General features: G+C 39.4%; 1 protein-coding gene across 2 annotated transcripts; it reads left to right on the top strand.

Annotated features, from left to right (window-relative positions):
- The first annotated feature begins 359 nt into the window (after positions 1 to 359).
- Positions 360 to 14,177, top strand: ahi1 (Abelson helper integration site 1). 2 transcript variants are annotated; one of them, XM_042501043.2, is made up of 27 exons: positions 360 to 426; positions 807 to 885; positions 1,796 to 1,914; positions 2,083 to 2,660; positions 2,765 to 2,853; positions 2,934 to 3,120; positions 3,956 to 4,148; positions 4,231 to 4,326; positions 4,412 to 4,597; positions 4,794 to 4,946; positions 5,041 to 5,173; positions 5,361 to 5,484; positions 5,733 to 5,962; positions 6,702 to 6,808; positions 6,954 to 7,072; positions 7,703 to 7,833; positions 7,920 to 8,060; positions 8,220 to 8,413; positions 8,508 to 8,553; positions 8,680 to 8,732; positions 9,251 to 9,368; positions 9,673 to 9,731; positions 9,908 to 9,970; positions 10,059 to 10,221; positions 10,319 to 10,404; positions 13,519 to 13,607; positions 13,776 to 14,177. In XM_042501043.2, the coding sequence occupies exons 2-27, from the start codon at positions 876 to 878 to the stop codon at positions 13,954 to 13,956; spliced, it is 3,648 nt and encodes a 1,215-aa protein (XP_042356977.2). In that variant the 5' UTR covers positions 360 to 426; positions 807 to 875; the 3' UTR covers positions 13,957 to 14,177. The 2 variants fall into 2 exon arrangements, with proteins under 2 accessions (XP_042356977.2, XP_042356979.2); XM_042501045.2 differs by lacking the exon at positions 13,519 to 13,607 and having other exon boundaries at positions 13,776 to 13,915.
- The last annotated feature ends 104 nt before the right edge of the window (positions 14,178 to 14,281 follow it).

Here is a 14,281-nt window from a genome sequence, read left to right as displayed (position 1 = left end):
AAACATTACAGACTAATTTTATCAATTTTAATGTAACAAAATGTACATATTTTCACACACTTTACATTCTTAGCATTTTATGCCTATTTAATTTTAAAAAAAATACATTCTAGTGTTAAACATGGTGGCATAATGTACTTTTCTTTTATATACATATTTTTATATAGTTGTTGTTTTCCATACTTTTTTATCTCAACATTTTTATATTCTCAATAAGCTAAAATTAAAGTGGTTCTGATTATTTCCATGGTAACGCTCGAGAGGACTGTTACGTAACGCGAAGATCCTCAAATCTCATTGGTGAATTTGTTGTTGTTGTGTGTACGTCACAAACATGGCCTCTACGCCCCGCCCTCACTGTGTGGTTGACTTGGAAACCGTCGCAGCGTCGTCGGAGAAGTTGGAGGACAGCACAATCACTGCAGGGTAGATACACGCAGTTATCCTCAGCGGACCCATACCCAGCTTTTTAAAACACGTTTATGTGGACTTTGTTTTGTTGTGAGGCTCAAACTGTTTGTTAAATAAGCTTAATCGTCCTCAGCCAAACGTGGCAAGTCAACAATGCCACTTATCCTAGCTAATGTTAGCACTTAGCAGGCTAACGTACCTAGCAGTTAACCGTTAGCTTCTCAAAAATGTTGTTTTTCTTTAGATTTTTTTTAGCCTCGCGGAAAATACGACGTGTGTTTGCTACGCTGTTGTTATCCAAATTGTGTAACCAATAGTGCCCTTTACAAAGCAGTGTATGATCCAGCAGAGATTTTGTTCACAAGGTTAACGTTATCCCTGTTTTGTTTTGGCAGGATGAGAGCATTCCTAACTGGATTATTATCCTTTTGGACTCAGAATGAGAAACACAACGGGGTCTGAGGATGCCAGCAGGTGAGTTTTCAACTGTCTCCCCAACATACCAGTAAAAGAAGAAATACTAGTATTCATTACTGAATGATAGTAGAATAACACTGTACAAATGCAATAATAAACTGCAATAAAAATCACAGGAGAAAACATGATGTATCAAAAGTAAAATTTCTTATAATGCAGAATACCTCCTTTCAGAGTCTTTTATAACATGTTAGTGGATTATTGTTATTTATTCATTAAAGTTTAATCTAATTTACACACTGTTGGGTAGTTCAATCTACAAAAATGCATAGTTTTTTATTTGTTGAGCATGTTTTTTTTATGTGTGTAAAAAAGTTGAAAAGTTAAAAAAAAACAACCACTATTTAAATCTTAAATGTGACTGAGTAAAATGTAAACACTCAAGTACTTTTAAATTTTACTGGAGCATAATAGTAAAAAGTAGTTATAAATGTACCCTTCTTCATAGCAGCACACACTGCTCTGATGATATAGTATTAACTGATCTCAGTGTAGCTAGCCCATGACCGGTTAGTTTAGTTTAGTTTATTAGCTGATGTAACATGGGCCTGCACAATACAACTTTCGACCTAAAGTCAACTGTATAGCTAATTTGCTTCTGCAGCCCCTGGAAGAAAAATACTAAAAGACAATTCAGTACAAAACAAACAATAAAAAGTAAAACAATAATCAAGCAAGACAGATTGCAAATTTTCAAACAGTACACCACATATAAAAAGTTATTCAAAGCATACATTATATTGTCCGGGAAAAGTAATTTCTACGCAAAGGTTTGGATCACTGCTCACATGATTTGTGGTTAATTTATGATTTCTTTTAAGCCATGGTTTTTAAGTACTGTTTAAAAAATACTGAAACGCATGCATTCTCTGCCCATTAATGATAGTTTCTTTTTTTTTTTTAACAGGTGAAAGTGAAGTCGGGGCAAAGACCCGGGAAAGGTTCAATGAAGTCTTCAAGAAGTACTCTGATTCAGAGAAGAAAAAGTTGAAAAAGCAAAACACTGAAGCTCAGGAAACTATTGTGGTAAGTGTTCAAAAAAAATAAACCTGGTTTGTGTCCTTAATCTTTTTTCCTCCAAAATACACTGAAAAATAGTGCAAAACATGTGAAATGGTCACCCATGTTAAAGGAAACAAGATTTAAATACATATATTGGTATTTCTTTGCTCTCCTTTCCTCTCTTGTCTTTAGCTTCAGAATCTAAAAAAGAATCTGAACCTTGAGAAGGACACAGAAGAAGATGAGACCATCCTTCAAAACACATATCACCCTGAACAGGGCAGCCCTCGCTACACCAAGAATAAACAACGAGAGAAGGAAAAGGCAGAAAAGGTTAACATCAACAACAGCAAAAACCAAGAGGAGACTCAAACAACAAAAGGCAAGAAGAAAAGTAAGAGGGAGCTTCCCTCCCTCCCACCTGAGGACAATACAAGTTACATTGAGAAGGATGCAGATGCTTCCAAGTCTGAGATTGCTTTGGAGCCAGATGATGTAGGAGGTGGAAAGGAGCCAAAGCGGAAAAGTAAAAAGGGCAGAAGCAAAGGAGATACCGAGGCCAAGACAGAGAGTCAGGTGGAGGATGCAGAGGACAAGCTGCTGCATGAATACCAGCAGCAGATCGCACAGGAGGAGGAGAGGACTTTAAAGAAGACAAGTGCCAAGACTGCAGAAGACAGTGTTGTCTCCGCAAGTGCTCCACTGAATAATGATGTTGGAAAGAAAAAAAAGAAAAAGCTGAAATCTGTAATTACACAACCGGAAGCAGGGTGTGTATATCTACTAGTGTGATAATAGGTTTGTTTTCTTTTTTACATTTAGGCTACAGTTTTTAGCATGTTGAAGTAAGATTTAATGCTTTTTGTTCCACTAGGGATGAAGATGAAAATGATGACCAGGATGCCGATGTGGACAATGAAACAGAAACGAAGGGAAAGAAGAAAAAGAAGAAGAAGAAACATGGTGACTGCTGTTGGGAATTAATTTAAGTTCAATTTAAAAAGTGTGAATGTTATATTCATAATTTCCTTCTTTTTTTCCAGTTGTCAAAGAAGAGAGTGAAACTGAGGCAGACGTACCGCAGAAACCAACATTTGATGACAGCCTGGTGCTGGGAGTGTACATCCACAAAAGTGATCGCCTCAAGACGGACTTGCTGATCTCCCACCCCATGGTGAAGATACATGTTGTCGATGAAAACACTGGACAGTATGTGAAGAAAGAAGACTGGTGAGAATGGACTCTCAGACACCTATATTACTGCAACATTACTGCAGTTTAGATCAGTGTTTGATTCAGTGTAAAATGGGCTGCTCATTGGTATTGTTTCGCTAACATTTATTACCCAGTACATTCTTATTTGGATGCTGAATTGTAACTTGTAACATCTGATCCATAGTTATTTGGTTTTTTTTTTATTAAATCACGGCATGCTCTACAACTACTTTAATTCCTCGTTTCAAAGATAGTAGAGGGTGGTAAAATCTTTGAGTACAATATACCAGGGTGTCCTCAGGTTCTTAAACTGTATTAAATATGTCATAAATAATATGCCTTAAATGCCATTAAACTTGAATTTGTGAGGCCATAATTGCTATAAACATTTTATCTTATTTAATTTATCCACCTTTTCATTTCTTTTTGTCAGAATGAGTCAGGCACTTCTGGTGAAAGTCCACGTATCTGATGTTACAAATCTTTAAACCTTCCACCAAACCTAATACTGTCTTTTTACTTTATACTTGCCCTTATCTGTTAGCAAAATGTAGTTTGTACTTACTTGCATTAATAACTAATATTTCCTTACATAAAACCTACCTCTGCATGGGACCACATATATACTACTTACCTTTATACTTAGCTGAAGTGTTTGAATAAGATGATTTGTCCAAAAAAGTCTAAAATTTGTTTTTAAATAATCTTGAAAAAGTATTAAAAAGCCTTGAAGTTAAGTGTCTGGTACCTGTTGACACCCTGTATGTCGCAAACAGCAAAATAATATTGTCTTAATATCAGTATTTTTATGTATTTGCATAAATGTTGTTCTCTGTCTTGTTTTTAATAGCCATCGTCCGGTCTCCTCATTTTATGAGCAAGAGAGTGTTGACCACATTCTCCCCATCATGACTCAACCCTTCGACTTCAAGAAGAACAAATCAATCATCCCTGAGTGGCGGGAACAGATAATCTTTAATGAACGCTTTGGTTACTTTGTTGAACAAAATGATGACAGGCCCAGAGTAATACTCTTCTTTGAAGTAAGAGACACTTCATTTAGAGATTTTTGGCCATTTTCAATGTAGCTGACAATAACTGTTTTGTTTTTTTTGTTTCTTGAAGATCCTGGACTTTATAACCATGGAGGAAGCGAGAGCCAAGGTTGATGTTGACAAGCACGAGAGAGGATTCAGAAAGATTGCATGGGCATTCCTCAAGGTACTATATTTGGCAATGAAAGAAGAGAACTGTCTAAATGTGGCCTTTTTAATGCTAATTTAACATTTTTCTCTGTATCCTTAAGCTCGTCGGCACAAACGATGTGCTGAATATCGACAGTAAACTTCGCCTCCAGCTTTTCTGCCCTCCGCCTCGGGCAAAGAGACAACCTAAAACAATCGAGGTGGTCGAGTGGTGGAGGAAGTACCCCAGAAACAAATACGCATCCACCCTTTACGTCACAGTGAAAGGCATTAAGCTCCCTGAGCATGTAAGTTATTCGCTCCTTTATATCTGCTGTTATATCTTTATAAGGAATACTTCTGTCTTATATTTCTATGATAGGTATGTAGATATGCAAATGGTCAGCATGTTATATATCAGTTGTATTGTAGATCATTTTTGTAAAGTCATGCCAAAAGTGGATTAAGTGATATGTTGTGGCTGAGATGGTTTTTGTTCTGTAGGTGGACCCGAGTATTCGGTCCATGATGGCCCTGCAGGAGGAGAGGGGCAGCACCTCCTACAGTGAGCTGCAGAATGAGATCACCAAGAGGAGTCTGACACAGCCTGTAGACACCAAGCCGCCAGCATTTAGATGGAGCAGGCTGCCTGGACAGGTGGGATGAGGAATTGTATATTCACGGACAGTATTAAACCTGTAATGTTTTAAATGATTTCACTAACACTCAGTGTTTCATGTTTACTTTTAAGATCTGTCGAATTCCTAACAAGGCCATTCACTCATTCCGTGGTGGTAAAATGGGCTGCTTCGCAGTGCTGTTCTCTCACGCGGGGACGATGCTGGCTACTGCTTGTGCTGACAGAGATGCTTTCCCTGTAATAGGTGAGCAACACCTCATCTGTGTGAAACTGCTCCTGCTGATGCTGCTCTTCACTACTCAGCAGAAATCTCCAGCTAATTAATGAGCTGTTTACACACAGTTGTAACTAACAGCTCTGGGGATGACCTCAGAAGTCTACAGCTTCCAGTCATGGACAAAAAAATATAACCCATTCATTTGATGTTTCAGTGTATGAGATTCCCTCTGGCAAGGTGCTGGCTTTCTTCAGCGGCCATCTTAAAATAGTCTATGATCTCTGCTGGTCCAGAGATGATCGGAGACTTTTGTCGGCCTCGTCTGACGGCACTGTCAGGTAACTTTCTGTTTTTTTAGATGAAAAAAATAATAACACTGGTAACTAAAACTGATCATGAGTAGATGAGTGAGTCTGTGTCCCAGTGAAGCTGTTTTTTGTAACACCTCTAGAGGGAGCAAATGCTCTTTGTAGTTAGTAGTGACACAGCATGTTTTGGACTGATTGTTTGAAGTGATATTTAAGAGCAGATATTTCTTTGCACAAAAGAGTGCATTATTGATTATTTTCTTGCTCTCTTCCCTCAGAGAGTGGAACGTGGAGCGGCTTCAGGAAACAGCCCAGAGGGTACTCCCTCATCCCTCCTTTGTGTACTGTGCCCAGTACCACCCCATGGCCCACAGCCTGGTGGTTACCGGGGGCTACGACTCTCTGCTGCGAGTGTGGAGGCTTGACGTCGATGATGTGAACGGCCAGTTGCTGCAGGAGTTTGAGGGTCACAACAGTTTCATCAACTCAGTTTGTTTTGACTCTGAAGGTATCTTGTTTTTTGTGTCTATCCTCTATAATAAACCGGCAACCTGCTGTCCATGTTGTGCACCTCTTACCCAGTGCATGCTGAGATAGGCCCACAGCCAACTCCTACGCTGCACGATAAGAACGAATGTGGTCTCTTAAAGAATGATTCACCTCAAGTAAATGTTATCTTTATGAAGAATATTACAAAAAGTAGGGCTTAGATGAAAGTAATAAACCAGTGAGAGTCAACTAAGTGTACATATAATAAATACTGAATGATATAAAGTTTTTATTCAGGTCTATTTTATATAATTTTCTCAATTTAATATGTACCTTTACATGCTCGTGTCAATGCATTTTTTCTTAAGATGAAGTCAGAAGAGGAGGAAGCTACACTTACTATCTGGGGACTTTAGATATCCTCTAATATTCATTTAAGCTCATTTAAAAGGACATAAAAACATTTTTTGTCATCTATTATCTATTATTATCTTAGCTTATCATAAGTTGTTACTGTCTTCACTCACACATACAGTCCCCACCTGAAACCAGCAGAAAGTTTCAGTGTGCATGTGAGCTTGCATGTGTACATGTCAGTACATTTTTGAGGGTGATTGTTAAGTATACTTAGTGAAGCAAATTACGGTGCTTTGTTTGTGAAAAGTGAGACATTGCTTCTTTTGTAATGTGAATGCAGAATGTTGTACTTGACCCCTCTTATCGCTGACGTCATTTTCTGTTATATTTGTTGTAATTAGGAAGGAGAATGTTCTCTGCAGACAACGCAGGCCTGATCCTTGTGTGGAAAACAACACTAACTGACAGCAAGCGGCATCAGCCATGTCATCGCTGGTGCATAGAGAAGGTACAGGAGATGATATTCGTAGTGTTTGATGACACACATGCACATATCATGCAGAATACTTAAGATATTTCAGATGGTGGTCTACTTGTGCTGTAGAAATGAATTCACAAAGAAGTGTGAAACTCTGCATGTTTTGTTCTTCTAGAAAATTGATGAGACTGACCTCAGCGGCATCCCCATCAACATGCTGCAGCTCCATCCAAACGGGCGGTGCCTGCTCATCCATGCCAAAGACAGTGTCTTGAGGATGATGGACCTGAGAATGTAAGACAAAACTTAAGCTACTATCTATTACAAGAAACAGTGACCTCTGTTCTGCTTTTTGAATGTGTCTACTGGTTTTGTGGTTTGTAATACAGCCACTTTGGTTACCCAGTGCAGAGAAAAGAGCCTGGTGTTTTTTTTAATGACTGGAGAGAGTGGGTGCATCTTAGCCTCTGTGAGTACATGATAAGTCATTCTAGGTCATGGCATTAACTAAGTGTATTTGCCCTGATAAAGCACCAACATTAAGTCTAGCATTACCAGCACATTACACCAGTTTTTCATAAAGTTGACAGCACAAAGCAGCTTTTCAAGCTAGATCAGCTTGCTTGAGGTATTACCAAATCTAAGATACATGTAACACGTAAAGAAGGGTCATGATTTCTGAAAAGAGACATTACTTTCACGTTTTTTGGGGGGGTTTTTTGGCACTTTGAGCACCACAAGCTGTGTGCGATCTAGTTCCACTGTATTGGAGAAAAGGGAGACATCTTTATGGCCGATATCTCCAACACTCTGCAATTCCCACCAAACAGTATAGACTGATAAATAGCACTACATGTAAGACAGATTGTAGTTTTGATTTTGGGGTGGACTGTCCCTTTAAAATATCCGTTTACATTTTTTCAGCCTGGCTGTAAAGAAATACACTGGCGCCACAAACTACAGAGAACGGATCTACAGCACTTTCACACCATGTGGCAACTTCATTTTCTCTGGTAGTGAGGATGGGATGGCTTATGTGTGGAATACAGACACAGGTGAGAGTCGTGTTTGTTTTTTTTCTGAACAGTTTTGACAGTTTTTTACACAGTGGCTAAAGCTGTCAGCTGTTCTGTCCTCTCAGGTGACCAAGTTGCCGTCTTCTCTGAGCTTTGTTACCCCACTGCTCTGCACGGCGTGGCGTTCCACCCCCATGAAAACATGGTTGCTTTCAGTGCCTTCGGTCAGGGCCAACCGGTCCTCGTGTACGTGTACGACCGCAAAGGTTTGTTAAAACACCTGACAAGTAGATTTTTTCTGTGGTTGCAGCCCCTGAATCTCTCAGCTGTGCTCACTTTGCTTTCAGATCTGAATGATATTTTAGTCAGCTGTTAAGCATTAAAATACAAACAAAGCTAAGACTATGTCATGCTGTATCACACAGCTTCCCAGATGGAGGTGCACAGTATGAAAGCTGCGAGCAGATTATCTTCGACAGACCCCAAAACCATCAGAAACACACCTGACACACCAGCGCTACAGGACATATCTGCTGCTTCAGCCATTGATCAGTTTGCCCATGCAGCCAGACTAGCATTGAAAATGCAATGTGTTAAGGAGCAGCTGGATTCAGTACTTGTAAGTACTCATTTTCTATTACTTCAAAATAAGAACATGTAGAAATAGAGAAATTCAATGTACACCAAAATTCACTTTTTCTAATTATTTTTAGGAACCACATCAGAGGTCTTCAACTTCTGGATACATGTATGATCAAGGTACTGTATGTGTTTTCAATTCGAGCTGTTGTACAGTTTGATATATTTTACATGGTGTGCTGCATTACATCTCAACAAGCTTTATTTACATATAAAATAATCTTCTGTCGTGTGTTTGGTTTGCAGACAAAATGAGCATTTCTCACACAGGGAGGAGCTTCACAACAGACTCTGGCGCAGTGAGTTTTTGCTCATTACTCCTTTGTAAACACACCTTTGTATACTTTGTCATCAAATACGATGATGTAACCTGTCAAGCCCTTTATGCCAACATTGATTTTGCTCTTTGTAATCACTGTCTAAACAAGTTTGTACTTGGGTTTTCTCTCAAGTGCTGAGAAAAGAAACCACAAAAATAATTCTGTAATGTTACAGAGTGTGCCCTTTTACTTGTAATGATAAACTCAAGTCTTGATTAGCACAGCGTTACAGAGGTGCACTGCATTTCCTCTTAGCTTTTGTTATTCAGATAATCCTGCTGGCTGCCATTATGTATTGTGTTTGCTTTTTAAAAATATTTTCCTGACCTTAAAGGTATACTCTCCAGGATTGTGGATTACTGCTTGTAAACCTACTTGTAGGCGAAAGTGAGAGTAAAAAGACAACCTTAGATTCACTTGTTTGGCACTGCACCTTGCTATATTTGCATTTTTTTCATAAAATGCTAGACATCTCAAGTTCAGCCTTTTCTTTCCAGACGGGATTAAATGCTTCGTTACCACCTCCGTCTCTTCTGTCGCCACACTCCAAGCTGCAGCTCTCTGGTCCTCTAGCGGAGCAGCTTATCCCCCAGGCAGCTCTGAGCGCCCAAAACCGTGAGTGGCTTGTACAGTTAATCACACTGTTATTCGTCTGTAACCAATGAATGACTTCACTGCTGCTCTGTGATATGCGAGGTCAAATATTTTCTGAGATTATGGCTGCGCAAAGTGTAGCATGAGGTGATCAAGACCGAATGCTTTCAGCATTGTGGTTTAAAGCATGTACAGCGTACACAGAGAAAAACATGGGCCGCTTGTGATTTTCACTTGTGTCCGTAAGTGATCTCAAGTCAGTGGATTGTGTTATAGTCCAAGATGAAGTATTTATGCATGCTTTTGTTTGTTCTTGTAATTTCAGGCGGTTTCAGTCCAGTCGGTCAGCGTCTGACAGGAGCTTCATCTTTCAGGCTACAGACGGTAAGGTTGTTTTCTGCGTGAATTTCCTCATTTACTGCTTTTTGTGATGTGTCTTTTTTCTTTTTTTCTTTGTCAACCACATTAAAATGACTGCATTGGTCTGTCAAATATCATATATATATCGTCTAAAATTGCCAGTTCAGAGTTAAAATTATGCTTTTTTTAATCTCCATCAGAGCCTTCCTGACCACGTTTCTGCAGGCCTCCAGGAAACGGATTCTGCCCCCGTTCAACAAGTAGTGAGTATCCTCTGTAGCTGCAAGCTCAGTCACATGAAACCTCTCCCCTCTCATATTTAACCCCTAGACCTCTGTGTTCCTCTCCGAGGTCGTATCGCTCTTTGACTACAGGGCTAATCGGTCTGATGAACTGACAGTGCACCGTGGGGATGTCATCCAAGTGCTGTACAAAGACAATGACAACTGGTGGTTTGGGCGTCTGGCCAATGGGCAGCAGGGATATTTCCTTGCTTCCTATGTAGTGGATCAGAGTAAGTGGATTATAATTTCTTGTGTTTGACAACTAATGGATGATGTGTATGAAACTTTTAAAAGTGGTACAAGAAGCTGAGTTATTTTATGTTGTAGGAGATTTCAATGAAGAGGTGACTCAGTCTGTAGAGGCGCCTGCAGCCTTGCCAGAGGGGACTGTTGAGAGGTCAACACCAACCAGGGTAAGGAAACAATAATGCAGGGGTGTCTGTCATTGATTTGAATAATCTCTTCTCACTGGTAATCCATATTGTATGGGCTTAAAGGTTAAAGCGGGTGTGGCTGTAATAGGAGGGTATACATTTCTTGCACTGCATTTGCAGGTCTTCTCTCTCTTGTGTCTGTGGTGTCTGTGTTTCTGTTGGTAAAGTGATACTCAATCTCAATCTTTCTTTTGACCATCACGCCCTCCTTTTTTCTCTTTTTTTGATACTATTTTTTATTGTCATATCATTTCATACATCTTACTCATTACACAGCTCATGTATTGATGGAGTTTTTAATGAAAAATGACATGAATAGGTGTGCGTCCTAGTGGTACATCAGAACAGCAAACAAGTTATGTGCAATATGTAAAGATAGATAATGACAGTAGGTTTACAGTACAGATTTAAATCTTTAAAGTGTTATTGTAATTTTAAAATTGTCGAAAAATATCTCTGATCCATTATTTTCCAATCAAATACCCTCCTTATTCTACATATTGTAGATGTGACTTTGGAGGGGAGGGGGCTTTTATTTTTTAATCAAGCTTTTGTGCACGCATGGTGTTCCCTCAAGATACGTAGTTCAAAACACTGCTGTAAGATAGTACAGCCTCACAGAGCTTTTGACATGACTTCTGACTCTTGTTTTCTCTTTTAATCCCATTACTTTTGTCTTTTTGTGGTGATAATTGTCAGCCAACACCTGCACATACTTGAAAAGAAGAGCGAACTTCTCCATTAACGACTTTCCCCACGAACACACTTAACTCAACTAAAACAGATTTACAAAATAGAAAAATAAAGACTAAGGCTAAGTTCAGACAGCAGGCAAATAAGATTTGTTTTTCAGATCAGACCTTGAAGACAGACTGTCCACACTGTTATTTGCACATAATCAAATTAATTGGCCCTTGGGGATGAAAGTGAATTGAATTGAATAATAACATTGGATTCGTGACAAGAAATCACCAATCTATCCGCATGGGTTGATTTTGTAACAATGTAGGCATCAGTAATTATGTAGCAATGCTTCTATAGCTTTTGAACTTGGAAGCATGAAAAATGGAGGTCCATCTTTTCGCCCTTAAATATTTTTTTTCTTTTTGTCCATTAACTGTTATTACTAGTGTGCTCTCTTTAACACTTCTGTCCCTTTGGATTTAACTGGTTGTGTCTCGTGTTCAAAGACACTTTGAAATCCAATTTGAGCAGCCAGAGCATCCAGACTGAGATTTCACTGAAATTTGATTTGAATCGCACTTCAGAACAAAATATTTTGGATTAGACTGGCAAAAACTGCATTACATGTTTTTTTTCTGTCGAGAATCAATCTGGATACAGTCTGGAAATGTGAAAAAAATATATATAAAAAAGATTTGGATTGTCAGTCTTAAGTAAGTCGAACTTACTTGGGGAAAAATGTCAACAAATCCAAAAGTCTTGACTTTTCCAAATGGACAAGCCCCCAATTTGTTACGACTAGCTCCCGGGCCACAACAAAGGAGGGAGATACATGCCAGATTAAGCTATAATAAACTAAAGCCTATAAAGTAAATTACAAATGATCAAATAATAATAATCACATTAGGATGTGGAGATCAATCGGCGGTTAATGTGAGGCACATGTCAGTGTGTCAGCCCCTTTACCATTCACTGAGCTGACTGTTCCCGGACTGTGAGATTGCTTTTATACAACATCTCGACAAGCGTCATTTATTACTTATCAGTAATACACGACGACAGATTATGATTTGTTTGTTTGTCTGGCTATTTTGTTAGTTCCGCAACCGCTCGAAGTGATAGCCGTTGCTTAGCAACACGAATCTTTTTTCGGCAAACTAGCCGGCTACTTTGTGTTAGCTAGGTCTACATGTTGTGGGCAGACCAGCTGCTTAATACCATGTAAGATTATCTGTTTGCAGTGAAATAAATTGTGTGTCTCTACTGAGTTACTGAGGCAAGTAGGAAGAATCCTTACCGGCTCTTAACTTTAGTCTCCGCCGCCAGCTGCCAACTGTGGCTCCGGTCTCCAGTGAAGGGAGAGGGCTGGTCAACCAGTGTCCGTCAAACATCCCCGTGGTTTAAAATGCTCCTCGTGTCCGCGCCAAATCTTCCCAACGTGGTTGCGCACAGTCTTGAATCACAATGCGGGGTCTAGCTAGCTAGCTATACTGAGGCAGCTAAGCTAAAAACAACAGCACCGGGTAACGGCTCCACACGTCCACAGAAAAGCCCTCATGGCGGCTTGTTGAAAAACACCGCCAATGTTACCGAGCGTCGTGGGTTAGCTTAACTGGATAACTAATTAAACAACAAACGGTGCGGAATACGGTGTGACAGCTTCAACAGCAACTGCTGCCCCCATTACTTTTTTTCCCGCTGAAGGGCAACTGGAGGGACACACAGTAGGCCTCCGCCGCATTAGTTACACCATAATCGGTCACAAGAAGAACTACCTGCCTGTTTACCCAATTAACAGTGAAGAAGGCGGAGTGATACATGAGGAGTTAAAAGTCCCAGTGCTGCTGTTCTGTATTTAAGCACTCATGGAAGGCCTCTCCATCATAGACTGCATGTAAAGATACAAAAATAAAGATTTAAGAATAAAATTATAAATAAAGCTAAGTAGATAATAAAGATAAAGATTCTTTACATACAGTCTGTGTTCCCCACCAATCAAAGTGCTTGGTTGGAACTAACTGCTGTAGAGTTTTTTGCATTGTTTTTTTTGTAATGGGGTCTGGGGTTGAATAGTTAGGGAACTCTGGCCAGGTGTTCCCAGTTAAAGGTAATCACACCTCAGCTCCACCCAGACAAGTTTTTCTGACATAAAACCATGTTAATACTCAGTTTGTGATAATTACGTTCCCAATGTTCTGCTGGAAACAGTCTACATGGCCATATTTTGTTGAGACTATGACAAATAATGAGCCTGTAGTGGGAGAGTTTTGAAAGATTTTGGGAGAAGTATCACTTTAATGTTTACTTTTTAGTGCAAAAAAGAATGCATGGTGATAGTGGTCTATATATTTCAGTATCTGCGTGGCTCTTCCTGTCATTTTGTCTTTTCTCCTTCATAACTATTTAAAGGTTTCTGCTGCAATTAGTTCTTCTGGGGAACTTAGGTTTCTCTCTGAGCCGACCCTTTCTGACACCGAACCTGAGCTGACTGATGCCAGGTGAGTGGCTCGCTGGGCTGCCTCCATTCAAAGGGTCATGGTTTACTCAACACTGCATGAGCCTCCAAGTTTATTTAGACATTTTTTAACAAAAACAAGACAATACAGTTTGTTACATTATAGCTAATTAATAGTGAACACTGATTGTGAATAATGCTTTTCCTGCAGAGCTAGGAGGAAGAAGAAGTTGAAAAAGTCTGGAGTCCCAGCGACTTCATCCCAAACCACAATTTCAGATGCAGATGCTCCGGCATCAACGAGCACCAGGAGGAGAGGCAGATCGACAGACAGACCGCTCCCAAAAAGACCAACGGGCCAGACTAATGGTGCCTTCGAGCCAGACGCATAAACTTACGGACACATGATTGTTTTCAATGAGTGCTTTCACATTTATTCTTTTTTCATATGAAATGCATTTTTGTAAGGACAACAACCTTGCAGATGTGTTGTATTTTTACTGCTTTGCTTTTTGTATTTGAACAGTCAGTATGCTCTGTATTGCATTTAATACAGTTTGATCAATGAAATGTAAAAATTATCTTTGCATAAAGATTTGAGCAATTCTAGGAATTCTTGTTTTTCATATTTATTGACATAAGCATAACTTTTTAACTTCATAACTTTTACTATTTTGTACATTTTTACTGTTGATATAGAAGAAAATCATAATGATG

This window comes from Plectropomus leopardus, chromosome 14 (genome assembly GCF_026936395.1).
Source record: "Plectropomus leopardus strain MGB_pleo_1.0 chromosome 14, ASM2693639v1, whole genome shotgun sequence".
Classification (NCBI taxonomy): Eukaryota; Metazoa; Chordata; class Actinopteri; order Perciformes; family Serranidae; genus Plectropomus; species Plectropomus leopardus.
Note: the sequence above shows the minus strand (reverse complement) of the source record. Positions and strands in the feature narration are given on the sequence as shown.